Raw genomic sequence first — 16,062 nt, 5'->3', positions numbered from 1 at the left:
CCCCCCCCCGCCTCCTGCCACTTCCTGGCCAGTACTTCCCTTTACTAGACTCATTTTATGATCTGGGTTTGTCTTATGGATTCTTGCGTTTTGAGAGCTCCTGTTGCCTGGTAGACTTGATACAGAGCAATGCCTTGAGAAAGCAACGTAGAAGGAGCCAGCCTTTCTCAGATTCAAAGAGAAAAAGGCTTGAATAGTGAGTAACCTGGAGTGACCCTGAACAAAGGGCTTTCCCTAGAGTAGGCCCTCATTAAGGCTGGGGAAACAAAGAGTGACTCCACTTTGTCATTTTCATTCCCTACTACTTTTGAAAATGTGTGTTGGGAGCAGTAATCAGTGGAAGATAATGGGAGAAGGAGGCAGTAGACTAGAGGAAGGAAGGAGCTGGGATAGGTTATAAGAGAAAAGCAAATGAGTCTCTTAGTTCTCCATGCTGCCTTCCCTTTTTCTGATCCCGTCTTCTAACTCAGTAAAGTGATGGTAGTCTCCAGGGACCGGTCCAGTTTCTGAATATGCTGTTTGTACAACTAATTGTACACTTGGAATATTTGGGGATTGTTTGTTTTTAAGATATGGCTTAATAAAGTTTCTATACGTGGTTGAAAAGGTGTGGAACCAAGGATAAAGGCTCATCTGTCCACTGGTTAAAATATTTTAGTGGCACACGTAAATTATCCGATTGGGTTTGATATATGTTTATCCTTCTCTAAGAAAAAAAAGCCTCCAGCACTTAAGATTTCAATAAACTGTATCACTTTGTTTTTTTCTTTTCAGTAGACTTTAAACGAGTGAGAATAAATATATTTTATTGTTGGTGCAGTTCCTTGCCCCTATTTCTGAAGGTTCTCTTTTACTCTGTAACTGGAAACGCCTCAGCGAAAGTAGAAACTGGGTGTCAGGTGTTTCTGGATTACATTTTGAGATAAACCAGAATTCCTGCCTGAACACAGGTGTGTACTGCTTCAGTCCTGATTGGTTGGCGATTCTTTTACAAAGCACACAAAAGACAGTTTGTGAATTTATCTTGGTGGGTGGTTGTGACTGGTATTGGCTTGGTTGCTGTGGTCATCTTGACCGGTAGTTATTTATTTACATAATTTTTTCACCATCAGAAAGTACATAGAGTGCTTTTGACTTCCTGGAAAAAGAACTTTGATTTTTACCTTAATTTTATTACAGAGTTAGTCAACACACTATTCCTACAAAAAGATCTTTTAATAATTTTTCTTTTTTGCTAGCTCTCCAATTCTTTGTCCGTAAGTATGAATGCCTGAATTTTGTTCTGTTCTAAGGATCCCTCTTCTGTTTGATTTGTAAACCATTTTGAGACCCTTTGTTGTGTTTGGGGCATTCTTGTGTGCTACTGATGTTTTCGGAAGCTGGCGAGGTTGGGATTTTTCTCCATCAACATTCCTTCGGATCATCAGACCTTGGTTACATCCCACACACGGGGGTATGTGTTGATTTATCCACTTGATCTGTGTGCTTGTGTCATTGGAACCAAGGAAAAGTTCCATAGCTGATTTTGGAAATCAGCTTGAAGGTTATATGTCAAATTCAACTAATAAAAGTTGTAACAAAAATCCAGTTCGTAATATTTCCTCTAATTTCCAAGCAAGTTGAGCTACGTTGTTCTATAACAAATGCTTCTTTGGGATGGAGTAAGGAATCTTCTAGAGTGGAACTATAGTGTGAATGTCTTGAGTATTTCAGTGCCAGAAAAGTTTAATTATACTTGACTTTTTAAGTCAGTGACTTTCAGAAGTTTTGCCTGTGTCTTGAGTAATGAGGGCACTTTAAATTGGTTTATACTCCACACATTGCATATACAGTTGACCCTTGAACAACATGTAAGTCCACTTACATGTGGACTTTTTTCTGATAAATTACCGTACAGTACTGTAAGTGTATTTTCTCTTCCTTATGTTTTTCTTAATAATGTTTTCTTTTCTCTAGCTTACTTTAGTGTAAGAATACAGCATATAATACATATAACATCCAAAATATGTATCAATCGACTTTATGTAATTGGTAAGGTTTCCAGTCAATGGTAGGCTATTTAGTAGTTAAGTTATTGTAGAGTTCAAAAGTTGCACAAAGATTTTCAACTGTGTGGGAGTGGGGGAGGAGTTGGTGCGCCTAATCCCCATGTCATTCAAGGGTCAACTGAACACACATACTCACACCCACACACACGCATATAAAATGAAGCAAAAGTTTTGCGAAGCTATTTCATTATTGCATGGCTCCATGTGATACTATTTTCTTTTGTTTTATTCTGTGTTACTAGGCAGAAATTGTCAGTCCTGACCTACTGAAATGATGACTCCCTTACTAGGTCACAGCCTTCAGGAGGCAGAATGCTGCTTTCAGTAGACTTCACTTCTTTTGGTAGGTTCTTAATATGTTTGTGTACCAGGTCACTCCTTTACCATGTTTAGAAGTCACACACTATGATAGAGTTTCTGTGAATGGTCCACTGTCCTATCCTTTCTACCTCTGTGTGGTAGAAAGGTCTCACATATCTGAGGTGTCTTGAGATGCAGTATGGATTTTAGTGCATCTCAGAAATCATCTCTGAGAACTGTCCTACGATCATGAGCTTATAAGCATTCTCCCCAGTAAGTCCTCTTCTAGGTTGACCTCTGCACCCCTCACCCCTACCACATCAGTGAATAAGGATAAATGCTTAAAAATTAGGCAGGACTGAATGATTTCTAACCTTGTTGCCTGATGGAGCACAGTGTCACAGAGCCTGCCCCCGGCAGATTATGCGCACCTGCTAACTCACCCAAGGGAAAGCTCATGGATAGCAATGTCTGACGAATTTCTGCCTTATTCTGAAGATTTCTCTGCCATTATGCTTACTGGCCTACTGTCTGTCCCCCTTAGAGGAAAACCACTTGAGAAGTTGAGGCTACTTAACTTCACTTTCTAATCGTTGGACTCTAGCCTATATCTGTCAGACATGTGATGTCTGTGTTGGAGGGAAAGCTGCATTTTCTTTGAAACATAAGGTTACTGTAATAAACTGGTAATTGGTTAGAGATACTTTTCTAAATTGTGATCATATGGACTACATGTTAGCTTATACAAAATGTTAGAGGATCGTGCCTTTCATTTCTTTGTATTTTCATATAACAGAAGTTTGCCTCATTCATCTTTCAGAATTTTAAAACAATTTAAAAAATTTCTTATGAACATCTTTTCAAGGTGTACTCTGCAGATAGAGTCTGTTTGCAGGTTATGGTTTGCATGGTATTCACACAGGTGTGGCCTTATTCCACTGTTATGATGGTCCTATGAGATGGGCAGAACAGATGGCATTATTCCCTTTTGGGGCAGGAAAGTAGTCCCTGAAAGATTAAGTGACTTACCCAAAGCCATATAGATAGTAACGGTATAGATTGGATTTGAGTCTACTTCTTTGTTTGTTTGTTTGTTTTAAGATTTTATTTATTTGTTTGACGGACAGAGATCTCAAGTAGGTGGATAGGCAGGTAGAGAGAGAGAGGAGGAAGAAGCACACTCCCTGCTAAGCAGAGAGCCTGATCCGGGGCTCAATCCCAGGACCCTGAGATCATGACATGAGCCAAAGGTAGAGGCTTTAACCCACTGAGCCACCCAGGCACCCCTAGCAAACTCCCTGCTGAGCAGAGAGCCCAATGCAGGGCTCAATCCCAGGACCCTGAGATCACGACCCGAACCAAAGGCAGAGATTCGACCCACTGAGCCACCCAGGTGCCCCTGTTTTTTTTGTTTTTTTAAATGTTTTTATTGTGTTACGTTAATCACCATAGAGTACATCATTAGTTTTTGATGTAGTGTTCCGTGATTCACTCTTTGCGTGTAACACCCAGTGCTCTTGCAATCTGTGCCCTCCTTAATGCCCATCAACGGGGTTACCCATCCCCCCTACCTCCCTCTAAAACCCTCAGTTTGTTTCCCAGAGTTCATAGTTTCTCATGGTGCGTCTCCCCCTTGGACTTTCCCTCCTTCATGTTTCCCTTCTTTCTTCTAATGTACTCCATGCTATCCCTTGTGTTCCACAAATAAGTGAAACGGTATGATGATTATCTTTCTGTGATTGTTGAATCTACTTCTTGTGACCTAGACCCCACACTTTCCATGACATCGTGCAGTATCTCTGCCAATCGTCAGCACAGTCAAGCCTTGTTCTGATGCTTTGGTGTCACCGTGAGTAGTCACGGAACCTGAGAACCTGGTGACGCCCTGGAGGCTGCTGAAATTTGTCAGGATCTTTGCTTTGGCATGAAGTGGGTCTCCGCTGCCTGTTGCCTCTGCTGCTTCTGCTGTACTGCCATCAGCTCTCTTTGTCCAGGCTGTCATGCCCGCCTCTTGTCCTCACCACTGTCTGATTTGGTATTTCTAATTGGTTACCTGGTGTGGAGCGTCTGGGCAGTCTGGTTGATTGCGACAGTATCAGTCAAAAGATGATAATGAAGGGCGCCTGGGTGGCTCAGTGGGTTAAAGCCTCTGCCTTCGGCTTAGGTCATGATCTCAGGGTCCTGGGATCGAGCCCCACACTGGCCTGCTTCCTCCTCTCTCTGTCTCTGCCTGTCTCTCTGCCTACTTGTGACCTCTGTCTGTCAAATAAATAAATTAAAAAAAAAAAAAGATGATAATAAGATCCTGAGCCATAATCCTGTGAGTGATGCTCTCTGGTCAGAGACCATTTTGGCTTCTTCCTTCTTGGCTGTATTTTGAGTGGTTGAGTTTGTTGGAAAAGTGATCTCTTGAGAAGTAGGATGGGACTGTAATATGTAAATAAGTTTTTTACATGTTTATCTTCTGTTGGCTTTTCTTCTTGGTACAGTTGAATAAAGCACATGTTTGCATTAATGTTATGAAATTGTGACTGTATTTGGGCATCTCAGTTCTTTTTGTAAATGTTAGATTTTTAAACACTTCTATAAAATCACTCTGAGTTTTCAAGTAGGATTACTGCCTTGACCCAATAAGCAAGTGCTTTTAAGCTGGGTTTCACCATTAACCATTTTCCCCAATAATGTGTTATGTTCTTGCTCTCATCTCCCTCTCCTCCCTTCCTCTCAGCTGATACTTGGATACCACATAGATTTTCTTGTTTTTTTGTATGGTTGAAATTGCTTCCCCAAATATTCAATTTTATGTCTTCTTGTCATCTGCTTCAAAAAGTAAAAAAAAAAAAAAGAAAAAATGGTGACAATGAGACCATATTTCTATAACTGAAACCAATTCTTCTCTACTGAATATTTTTAGGCAAACACTATAAATGGCATTTGATCCTCATTAACATAAATGGGAGTTATATAACATTTGTGACTGAAAAGGCTGTTGGACTATGTCTTTTCTGTGAATTTCTTAATAAACTGCTAAATCCCAATACTCAGAAATAACAGGAGCTTTTAATAGCCTATTTGAAGTGCTGTAATCCTCATTTTGCATCCTAGGCCCATAGCAGTATCTCAGTGAATACCTAGATTTATACATAGGACATCTCCAAAAATATTGGGATGCGATTTGAATAAGTTGAAAGTAGAGTCAAAAAAAATATTTTCCCTATGACTCAAGAAATGAGGCTCAGAAAAAAATAACAATTTCAAAAAGCATTGTTACCCTTTCTTTCATTCTCCAAATATTAGAGAATAAATAAAAGATGCTCCTGATGTCAGAACAAAAGCTTTTGATATCCAATATAGTTATTATATGTTTTGGTTATAAGGTCTCAGGGATAATCATTGTAAAGATGTCTTTCCTTTCAGATAAAAGTGAAATTCCAAATAAAAGTTTGTTTTGTGTATACCTAATTTGAAAACTCAACTTTAGCAATTATTTAGAAGTAGTGACTATGTATTTTTCCCTCTTAGTGTCGTTTAAGAGTATTTTAGTAAGTATTCGTATATAGTCTCTCAATCGGAGCTATGAGGGGATCCAAGTGGTTACCTTGACAAAATAAGACAAATCTCTTAGGGCTGGGAGGAATCTCGGAGACGCCTGTCCGCTTCCTTGTGGGACGGATAAGCAAAGATCCAGGTAGCTTGCCTCAGACCTTACAGCGGACTGTGGCCCAGTTAGGCTGTGTCCTCCCCTTCCTTTCTCCTCTCTTCAGTGGTTTTGAGATTTTGTTCCTTTCCATTCCTTTCTTTGGTTTTGACATTCCTGATGGCTCTGTGAAGGTCAAGTGACAGATTCCTTTGCTGACCTTACAGGGCGGGTTTGGAAGCTTTTCATTCACTCTGTAGCACGCAGAAAGTTTTCTCAAGTGGAAGATAGGCAGCTTACTAATGATGGCAAAGGCAGAAGGGGGACAACATTGCCTTGAGAACAGGCTCTCTGGCGTCACTTTTATTCCCTTACAAAAGTAAAAATTCATTTAGCTTTCAAATTGAAGGAAAAAAAATCTGAAACTAAACTGCCCCCTCCCCCCAACACACACACACACACACACACACACATGCGCGCGCGTGCGCGCACACACACACACACACACACACACCCCAAAAAACAAACAGAAAACCCCAAGGGCCCTGGGCTGATGCCTTTCTTTTGTATGAACTGAGGTCCTCAGAGACAGATGACTTAATAGAGCTGTCAGAAGCACATCTGCTTTAAAATAAGTGCATTTAAAAATTTTTTAATGTAGTATTCTATTTTTGGCATATAACCTTTTTCTCTGGAGGAGCCATAGATTTTACTGTTGTTAATAAACTGTCATTCATTTGCAGAGATGCATTCAATAAAGGTAGAACACAAAGTAAATGCCAGCCATTGCATCAACAGAATTGTAGGTGACTTTTAGCAGGACTTACTGATGTCACCCAGAGAAGGGAGAGGGTGAGAGACAGAGAGAAAGACAGTGGGGAGGGAGTGAAGGAGGAAAAGAGGAAGAGGTAAAACAAAAATAAAAAAGGAAAGGCTTAGATCTATTTAGCACGATCAAAGAGGAGGATCAGAAAAGATCGTGTCTGTTTCTGTGGCTTGCTGTGTTCTCTGTGGATCTTGTAACTCTGTGATTATCATGCACTGTGGCAAGACGCCACCCTCAAATTGGTCTGCCAATTTGAAGAATCATTTTCTTGCTTATTTTTATACTCCTAAGGACAGGGAAAAAGATGGAGGGAGCCTAAATGGTGTGGTTTCCTCCGACCATTATTGTTGTAAATCCTATGGGTCCTGAAATAACTGACTATTCCTGTAGTTTCAAGCTGCCTGGCCGCTCCAAAGACTTGGCACTTGAGCGGGAAATGATTAGCTCCTTCCTTTAAACCTTGTCACCACAGTTTAAGTGGGTCACAAGTTGGAGAATGGGATTTCAGAAATAAACTGCCTTTTTGATGGAAATCCTCTAGTTCTTTATAAAACTTCGAGCTTTTCCAACACATAGTTGGCTATAAAATAAAGTGGTTTCAAATTTATATGTCTTAAGTAACTTAAATATTAGAGAGGGTATTTAGTTTTCCGGACAGAAATTATCAGGAGCCTGGGCATTTTAACTTGGTACATCTTCCTTTTATCTTTTTCCTTGATGATTAAAGATAGTAACAGTCCAGTTACTCTCTGGTTATGGGTTTATGCTTTATTAACTAGTAAACTGTGACAGAACTTGGGTTCCTTTTGGTTGGCTGGTACATGATCTTGACTAATTCTTCTTTGTAGACTGACTTCTCTTTAGAATGACTGAGGAGGGTAATTTTGTGGGCGGAAGAGTTGCACCTGTTTCTGAGGCTGAAGATTGGTTATTGTTTTAACTTCCTTAGATTACTCAGATGTCTAGGGGAAAATGATATAAATGACCTCTTCATTTTAGGTAAGCTTGTTTGTTGTTGTTGTTTTTGAAGGGTTGCCACTGATGCTTATTTCCGGAGTTACACGCTGGTAAAATATACAGCATGAAAGGATATGAGGTTATTTTTATATGCTTTAAACTTAAACTCTCCAAATATGCACATATTAGGCATATTGACAATGGCAAAGCTTTAAGGAAATGATATTTAGACTCTAGGGTGTTTTTTTTCCCTCTTATGTTTCATTATAATTCTACTAGGAAAGGGTATTTGGGGTCATTATTACAATATTTTTTGGTATCCTCCCTCCCAGCTGGACACACTGACTTCAACGTTCTTGTATGGATACTTTCAAAAACAATTTTTTTTTTCTTTTCCACTTCCGTGATCCTTCAAACATTTAATTAGACTGAATGAGAATAGGAAAGACTGCTCTCTGAGTTTATTGGAGAACTTGTCTTCAGAGAGAATGGTATTTGTTTTTGTGGGTTTGAAAATGGGGCCTCTTTAGACTACTAGCCATTTTTTATGGTGTATTTTTTTTAATTGAGACATAATTTACGTATTATATTATATTATAATACAACATAATGATTTGATATTTGTGTGTATTGTTAAAGAAATGATGATTTAGGGACACCTGGGTGGCTCAATTGGTTAAGTGTCTGCCTTCAGCTCAGGTCATGATCCTAGGGTCCTGGGATCAAGTTCCACGTCTGGCTCCTTGCTCAGCTTTGTTCTCCTTCTGCCTCTACCCCTTGCTTGTGCTCTCTCTCTCAAATAAATAAATAAAATCATTTTTTAAAAAAGAAATAATGGTTTATAAAAATTCTACCATAAGTTTGACTATTAATGGTCATAACTATTAATAAGGAGTTTCAGTATGATTATATGTAAGGAAAATATGTATTTAATTTTAAGGACTATGTTAAATATTTTGATGATGTCTCATAGCAATCATTATACTGTTGGAAATATATCTCATCCAGTTTTTATACTCTTTCCACTATTTTGCTTTTGGACGAAATATTGACGTGATAATAATTGTGGTTTATGCTACAAACATTGACCGTCTGTTCTGTTTCAGGTATCCTGTGGGGCTTTGGAGGTTAAGTGAGAATGAGTCCTACGTTGAGGACTTTTCCTTGTAGGTGGGCAGAACTGAGACACTCTGATCACTGCATAGAAACAGTGCTGCGATGACTTGTGCAAGGAGAGATTGATTGAGAGGAGCAAGGTCCACAGGCCTAAGGGAAATAAAACAGGCAGTGGGGGTGGGAGCTGCATTTCGGATGAAGGAGATGATTGTCTGATCAAAGACAGTAGAGGTATGAAGCCATTCAGAATATGGCACAAAGCCTGCTGACAGGGCCCCTGAAGGGGGAAATAGCCAAAAAAATTCTGGGGAAAAGAGCTGAGTCCAAGTGTCAGACAGGCTTTTATTGCTAGTCGAGGAATTTGGGGTTTATTCCACCTTGTGTTTTTTGCATAAGTGGAAATATCATCACCATTATCTTTATCATTATTATTATTATTATTGGTTATTTTCCTAAAGGAGAGAATAGAGCTCTTGGAGCTCTTTTGGAGAGGTGTAGTAGGTATGTATGAAAATAGAATAAGGAATCAGATTTAGAAAGAAAAAGTAAACTACTGTAAAGGAAGCAAGGAGTGTTATAGCTTGGAGAAACATCTCAGCCACGGGTATAACTTTTGGAAGCTCATCCAGCAGGATAGATGGAGCAAGGTAGCACAGTAAAGCCTCATCCGGCTGCTGTTGCTCACGAAGCGTACTGTGTTTCTGAGGCACTGGGTGGACTTACAGAAGGGAGCCCAGTGGATGGCAGTGGAGTCAGGGCAAATCTGCACACTAAGAGAGATCAGGAAAGGCTCCAAGATCATCTATGCTAAGAGCTCAGGTCAGCCGGGAAACTTGTTATTACATTCCCTGGGGAAAAAAAGAACCAGAGGGACCCAAGAGTTATTAACAAAAAGAAAATCAAGTCATTTGGCTCTTAGGAGAGTGAGGGTGGCATGAATGAGATAAGAGATGGATTTCACAGTAGAGAGCCAAATGAGGGCTGCCTTCTTGGCCGTGATGTCATGAAGTCCAGACTTAGCCGTGAAGAAAAAAAAAAAAAAGAAGTAACCCTAACAACTGGCTCAGGAAAGCTTATTTTAAAATGTCCAGTGAGAGCAGAACTCCCGTGATTCCTCGAGGAAATATGGTGACCTACATGAAGTTCCTGAGGCCAGAAGCCACCAAGAAACCCTAGTGAAGTGTTTGCTGCTCTCCTCGACTTCATAGCAGATTCGGGTCCAACACGGAGCAACCTGTCTCTATAGAGAGCGGGGGTTCCAACACCTCCTTCAAGAATGGTCGCCCTGGGATCAAGTAGGTCATCCCTGCCTCCAGAGTGCAGAAGAATCCAGCAGGAGACAGGGTCTGATGATGCTAAGAAGAAGTGTCTAGAACAAAGACCTGTGTCTGGATTTTCATAGGATGAACTAACCCTGCTACAGAAAGGACCAGATTGGGGCACTGAAGTGGGGGAGCTAGCCAGGGAAAACATAAAATTAGCCAACTTAAAGTTTTGATGCTGTCATATTTTTTCTTCTTTCTCTTGGGCCTGTGGTAGTAATCAATATATGGAAAAACTCGAATGTTGGTAGAAACTGCAGTGTTGTAGGACAGTGAGGGAGCGGGGAATGACTGAACCTTTCCGGATGCGTTCAGATGTGGCCACTCAGCCTTGGCTACCAGGGGGCTTCCTCTCTGGTCCTTCTAACCTTAAAAGTATCGGAAGGTTTCAGCATCTTCAGTCTCTTATAGTATAGGGGAAAACGGAACATGGTGTTTGGGAATAGGTCTTTAATCCCCTCTGACTTGTAGGGCGCTGAGATGCATGCCTAGAGATGAAGGTATGAAGACAGGCCTTACCTGGTGGAATCCTTCTCTAGTTCATGTAAAACAAACTCTGGAATGGGTGTAGAGAAGGGTTTTTTCATCTTTGTCTGACTTTTTTGGTAAGAGTCAGGGTCAGGGTACATAGAAAGAAAACCTGGTTTGCCTGTTTTTCTTGTGTACGTCTGCCTTGTGTTTTGCCAGGAACAAAGTAAAACTTTGAGCCTATCTAGATTCACTCATTCAGTGTATCATGTAAATTAATTTCTAATTGACTCATATCCTCACTATTTTATTGAAACAACAGCATTTTTTTTTTTTTAAGCAACAAATTTCATAGCAGTGGAGTAGTTTGGAAGATGTAAGGGTCTAAAAATTTTTGGCTGGTTGGTTACCACTCCCTCTGGCAGAGATAGTAATGTTAAACTTTAACATGACGCTGGATGTTGTAATCCTCCAAGGGAGAGAAGTGGTTGTGCTCTAAGGTCATGGCTGGCAAAGGCACCTGTGTCCAGTCCAGAGGGCTGTGGATTCGGCAAGCATACATTGTCCCACGCCCGCCCCCCTTAGACGGGCTTCTCAGCAGCTCTCATCGGCGGTGACAGATAATAATCATTTTCCTGGGTAGTTATTTTTTTCCACCTAGATTGAACAGTGTGCCTTTTCAGGTTTTATTTCTCAAATATATTCACAGTTGTTTGATGGTACAAGTAAGGGATTTTTAAAAGTATCTCCACATAATTTCATGTTTGATATTAATAAAAGCATATTCCATTTCCATGGCTTGAGTTTAGTGCTGTGACCTTTTCAGGTAGGTGATACCTATAATCTCACTAATTTATTTTTTTTTTAAAGATTTTATTTATTTATTTGACAGAGAGAAATCACAAGTAGATGGAGAGGCAGGCAGAGAGAGAGAGAGGGAAGCAGGCTCTCTGCTGAGCAGAGAGCCCGATGCGGGACTCGATCCCAGGACTCTGAGATCATGACCTGAGCTGAAGGCAGCGGCTTAACCCACTGAGCCACCCAGGCGCCCTAATCTCACTAATTTAATAGAAGATGGTATTCGTGCTATTTAAAAGTATTATAGGAAGATTTTTTTTTTTCTTTTTCGGTAAAAATTCAGCCACAGTAACATGGTTAAAGTATGGCTTTAAGCCCATGTGATTATAAATTGAAGTTAGTTTAAAAAGAAAAATAAAATTGTTCCCTTCGTCCCAGAATGCTTACCTTGCTAAATGTATTAGTTTCCTGGGGCTGCTGTGATGAATGACAACAAGTGGGTAGCTGAAAACGACAGAAATGTCTTCTCTTACAATTCCGGAGGGCAGAAGTCCGAAATCAAGATGTCCACAGGGCCATGCTCCCTCCAGAGGTGTGACTCTTAGAACTAACTTAGTTCCCACATTCAGCGAGCTTGTTGGCAGCTCAGGAAATTGCTGTAGAGACCAGCGGGATGATGGTATGGAAGTGGCTGCAATCAGGTTCACTTTGTTTTTTGGTTCAGTGGTCTTTCTAGCGCATACAGTCACCTCTGTATGGAAAGGTTGGACTGTGAGTATTCAGAGTGCAGTAGAAGCCTGTAAGCCCCCCAAACTGTGTGTACTGACCTGTGTTCAGAAGTCATAATTCTCCAACTTGTAAAAGTTCTCTCTCTCTCTCTGCAGCTTAAAAATCCAAATCCAACCCAGAAGAATACTTTCAGGAATACCTTGACAATTCGTAAATTGCACAGGAGATACCCCTAAACAGGAAAGGACAAGGAGTGACTCTGCCCATCTGTGGGGAGGGTCATGTAGTGAAATGGAAAAGGCTAGGTCAGGTGGCTTGATTTTGATCTTGATTCAGCTTACTGCTGGTTAGCTGGCCAAATCACCTCATTTCTGAGCCCTTTTATCAGATGAGATGAGTGATAAGGTTCCTTCCCGTTCTGTTCTAAGGGTTAATATCACTGGTTTTCATTCCACATGCAGGTTTTTTCACCCCAGCAGCTTCTGGCTAGGAACCTCTTAATATTGTTTTTGTGTTCATAGCAACTAGTACCATGACTTCCTCACGGTAGGGAACTTATGAACTGGGCACTGCTGGAAATACTGGAAGACGACAAGTGGAAACCAAATGAGGGTATGCTGAGTGGTATGTTAAAAGCCAAAAGACACAGAGCATCTACCCCGTGTCACAAGAGCTGCAGCGAGCACCCCAGGACACAGACAGATAGATTGGTTCTGTGAGTCAGTTTCCTGCATCCCGTGGAGTCAAGAGGAAGACCAGCACACAGTAACGGGCCTCACAAACAATGGCCACTTCCGGTGGCCAGGGAGCTGGAGAATCTCCGAGCATCTCGAGGGCACTCACAGTTCAGACCGTGCTTTCAAGCAGGGTGCTCCTGAGGCCACATTCGTAGACCGTTTCTCTTTAGATAGGCAGTGAAGTTCCTTCGATGGCTTTTTAACCCATGCTGAGAAGTTTGCAGTAATTGTGAACTCAGCAGAGTGAATTTAACTCTTGGGTGGAAGAGAAATTAGCAATCCGACTGTGGCTGCAGCAGAGTGAGAAATTCACAGCCTCCAATGTCGACTGAAATGAACTGATGTTTGTTTCCTCTGTTGAATCCCAACACTCCAGTTTATTACTAGCAGTGGTGGTAGTCATGATGACAGTCAACATGTCCACAGTGCTTACTCTTTGTTCAACACTGTTGAGTGCTTCACAGAGACCCACCCGTTTATCTCTACTCCGACAGCTGTGTGCAGAGTTGCATACCGTGATGTTTAGTGCTAATTATGTCCCAGTATATTAATTGTTCTACACCAGGAAGAAAAAAAAAGTTAAGAGTATGAGTAACAAAGGAAAAATGAGGTCAAAGAATAGGACTCATAATTAATAGCAAAGAGTTAAACCGAATCAAGCGATTTCCTTTTTGTGCTGTCGATCACGTGAGGTCCTGCATCTGGTGCAATGGAAAATGCTGATAAGACAAACAAATGGGCTTGCCCTGACGTGGGTCTGCACTGGACTGAGCGAACAGTGACTGCTCAGCTCCGGCGCCCCTCACTTTTCAAGATGATCCTGGCTGATTCCATGGTGTGAAACGGCGTATGAGAGATAGGGAGGTGTCGGCAGCTCAGCCCAGAAAGCCAGGGATTGGGCAGTGGCTTCCTGTAATCGCAGTTGCTGGCTGACTGCCCCGCTCTCTGGCAGTGAATGTGGGGAGGTGGGCTGGGGGACAGCTGTGCCTAGCACTGCAGGCTCCATAGGACTGTAGAGCACCAGCCCCCCATGGCACTGCTTCAGAATGTTCTGCCTGAAAGGTGAGGGGGCTTTGGGTCCATTCGGGTGGTGAGGTTTTAGTTAGGAAAAACGATCATCTAGCATCAGAGTCTAACTCACAGTGCTCACCTAGCACTATTAAAATCAAAGTTTGGGGGAGTTTGCAAGTATGAAAGTGAAAAAAGTCATTGTTCTTTTTCATTGTTGTTGCAAACAGGAACAAAGACCTCCTGCTGGGGAGGTGGAATTTTCTTTTAGACAGAAAGGATATTTCTCTGTTTGGATGTGTTTTGTATGCATTTTCTTATTGACAAAAGTAGTTACAAGTTTAGAATTAAGGAAAGTTAATGCAAGTAGGAATGATGTACAGTTGTAGCATGAGTTCTACCAGAGAAGCCTTTATGGGGTAAGTTGCTCCTGTAAAGGATCAGAGTGAATGGGAAGGGGAAAGCTATTCTATTGCTTGAAGCTTTAGTGTGTGAATTCAGGAATGAAATTATTTTTGTTGTACAACATACTTCTTGTTCTAGCTACGTATGGACGATAGTGCTTACTAAGTACTGTAAGATGGAGAATATGTGAGTATATATAGAGACTCCCTGATTAGTTAGGCAGTGTTTCCTCTTCTTAGGCAATTATTTTTTCTTCAAACTCTATTTTTGTTCCAGCTCTTATCTTAATGTAATTAATTTAGACATTTGAGAATGTGTGGGTCTGTGAGATTGTTGGAATGGAAGAGTTAAAATGAATTCTCTTGGAACCGGAGTAGACTATTTTTTTCATATCTTTCAGTGTATGTTATTCTGTTGATGGGAAATTCTTGACAGCTTTTCAATTTTTGGAAATGAAGAGGTCCTGGCTGTCTTGCTTTGCTGATTCTCTTTGTCCACAAAGCCCACTAATGAGTTCTAGACATGGATTTTTTAGTTTCCACATTTACAGAATTAACTCTAATTTGACGCCTTAAAACCCACCACTATCTTTAATATAAAACTTTGAGTTTGGTGTGTTTGTTTCTATAGTTGGTATAAATTTGATGAAATCAAGGGGGTAAAAACAAACAAGAACATCACATTCTTCCCTCCTCTAAGAATTCAATTAGCTCTTGCACTAGAGAGTTCCTAGTTGCAGTGGATTTCTAAAGAGCTCTGTTTAAGACTGAAATGAATTTGAATAGTTCTGAAAAATAATTTTAGATAAAATGACTTATGGGCTCTCATAGTACTGTTTGTTAAAAAATGTTTGCTCAAAAAAAACATAACTAGGAGGAGCCAGAACTCAGTATTATGGGAGGAGGCTGTAGGCTAACCTAGTGTAATTTCCACAGTGTAGTTGAAATCATTATGACCTAATGATAGCTTAAGGTTTAGGATTTTTAATTGAATGCAGGTGTGGAGTTGTTGCAGGGTATGACTTCTGCAGCTTCAATGTATTTGTCTCCACCCATTCCCATAACAGCAATTTCATTTTATTTAAGAATCTATCAACTTCATGAACTCTTAGTTTCCGTGGTAACTTGGGAAATTTTAGAAAGTCAAGTGAATGGCATGTGATGACAAGCGAGTACTTTTGTGCTGGTGTGTTCAAATCAGGAATCCACAGTCCCCTTTAAAGCCCACTTTCTGATCTGCCAGCAGCCAGGACAAACAGTTGACATTTGGCTCTCTTCCTGTGATTAATAGCCTCTTGATTTACAATAATGATTTTTAGGTCGCCCTTCCATGCTTCCTGTGAGGCAAACTCACGAGAAAGTAATGGTGACTGAGCCTGAACACAGGAATATGAAAGGCTACTTGCGGACACTTTGTGTTTCCTGCTGTGTTAGTGTTTCCCTCTATAGGAGACTTTTCCAGGGGCTTTTATTAATTGGCCTATTTCTATGGCCATCTGAGGTTCTAAGGGCTCTTGAGTCTGTGGTTATGATTAGCACGGATGTTAAAGGAAAACACGATTGCCCTTCGTTTGGGTAAATCATGTTCCCATGTATTTTTTTTAATTGTTGAGAGAAAACATTCCCATCAGATGGTCTCCCACATTACTGCAGGGTTTCCTCTTCTCCATTTAGACTGTTTATTTCTAAAGTCATGTCTCTTCAGCTTTTGG

At 40.8% G+C, this 16,062-nt stretch overlaps 1 protein-coding gene across 5 annotated transcripts in view; it reads left to right on the top strand.

Annotated features, from left to right (window-relative positions):
* Positions 1–16,062, top strand: part of NHSL1 (NHS like 1) — a 229,975-nt gene that overhangs the window by 107,374 nt on the left and 106,539 nt on the right. Inside the window, exon 1 of one of the 5 annotated variants that reach the window (XM_059400817.1) lies at positions 13,730–14,000. The exons of the other annotated variants lie outside the window; for them this stretch is intronic. Coding sequence (XP_059256800.1) covers positions 13,985–14,000 — 16 coding nt within the window. The 5' untranslated portion in view covers positions 13,730–13,984. Of the gene's footprint in view, positions 1–13,729; positions 14,001–16,062 lie in introns of those variants that run through there. 5 annotated transcript variants of the gene reach the window in all.

Source organism: Mustela nigripes, chromosome 5, assembly GCF_022355385.1.
Source record: "Mustela nigripes isolate SB6536 chromosome 5, MUSNIG.SB6536, whole genome shotgun sequence".
NCBI classification, from domain to species: Eukaryota; Metazoa; Chordata; class Mammalia; order Carnivora; family Mustelidae; genus Mustela; species Mustela nigripes.
Note: the sequence above shows the minus strand (reverse complement) of the source record. Positions and strands in the feature narration are given on the sequence as shown.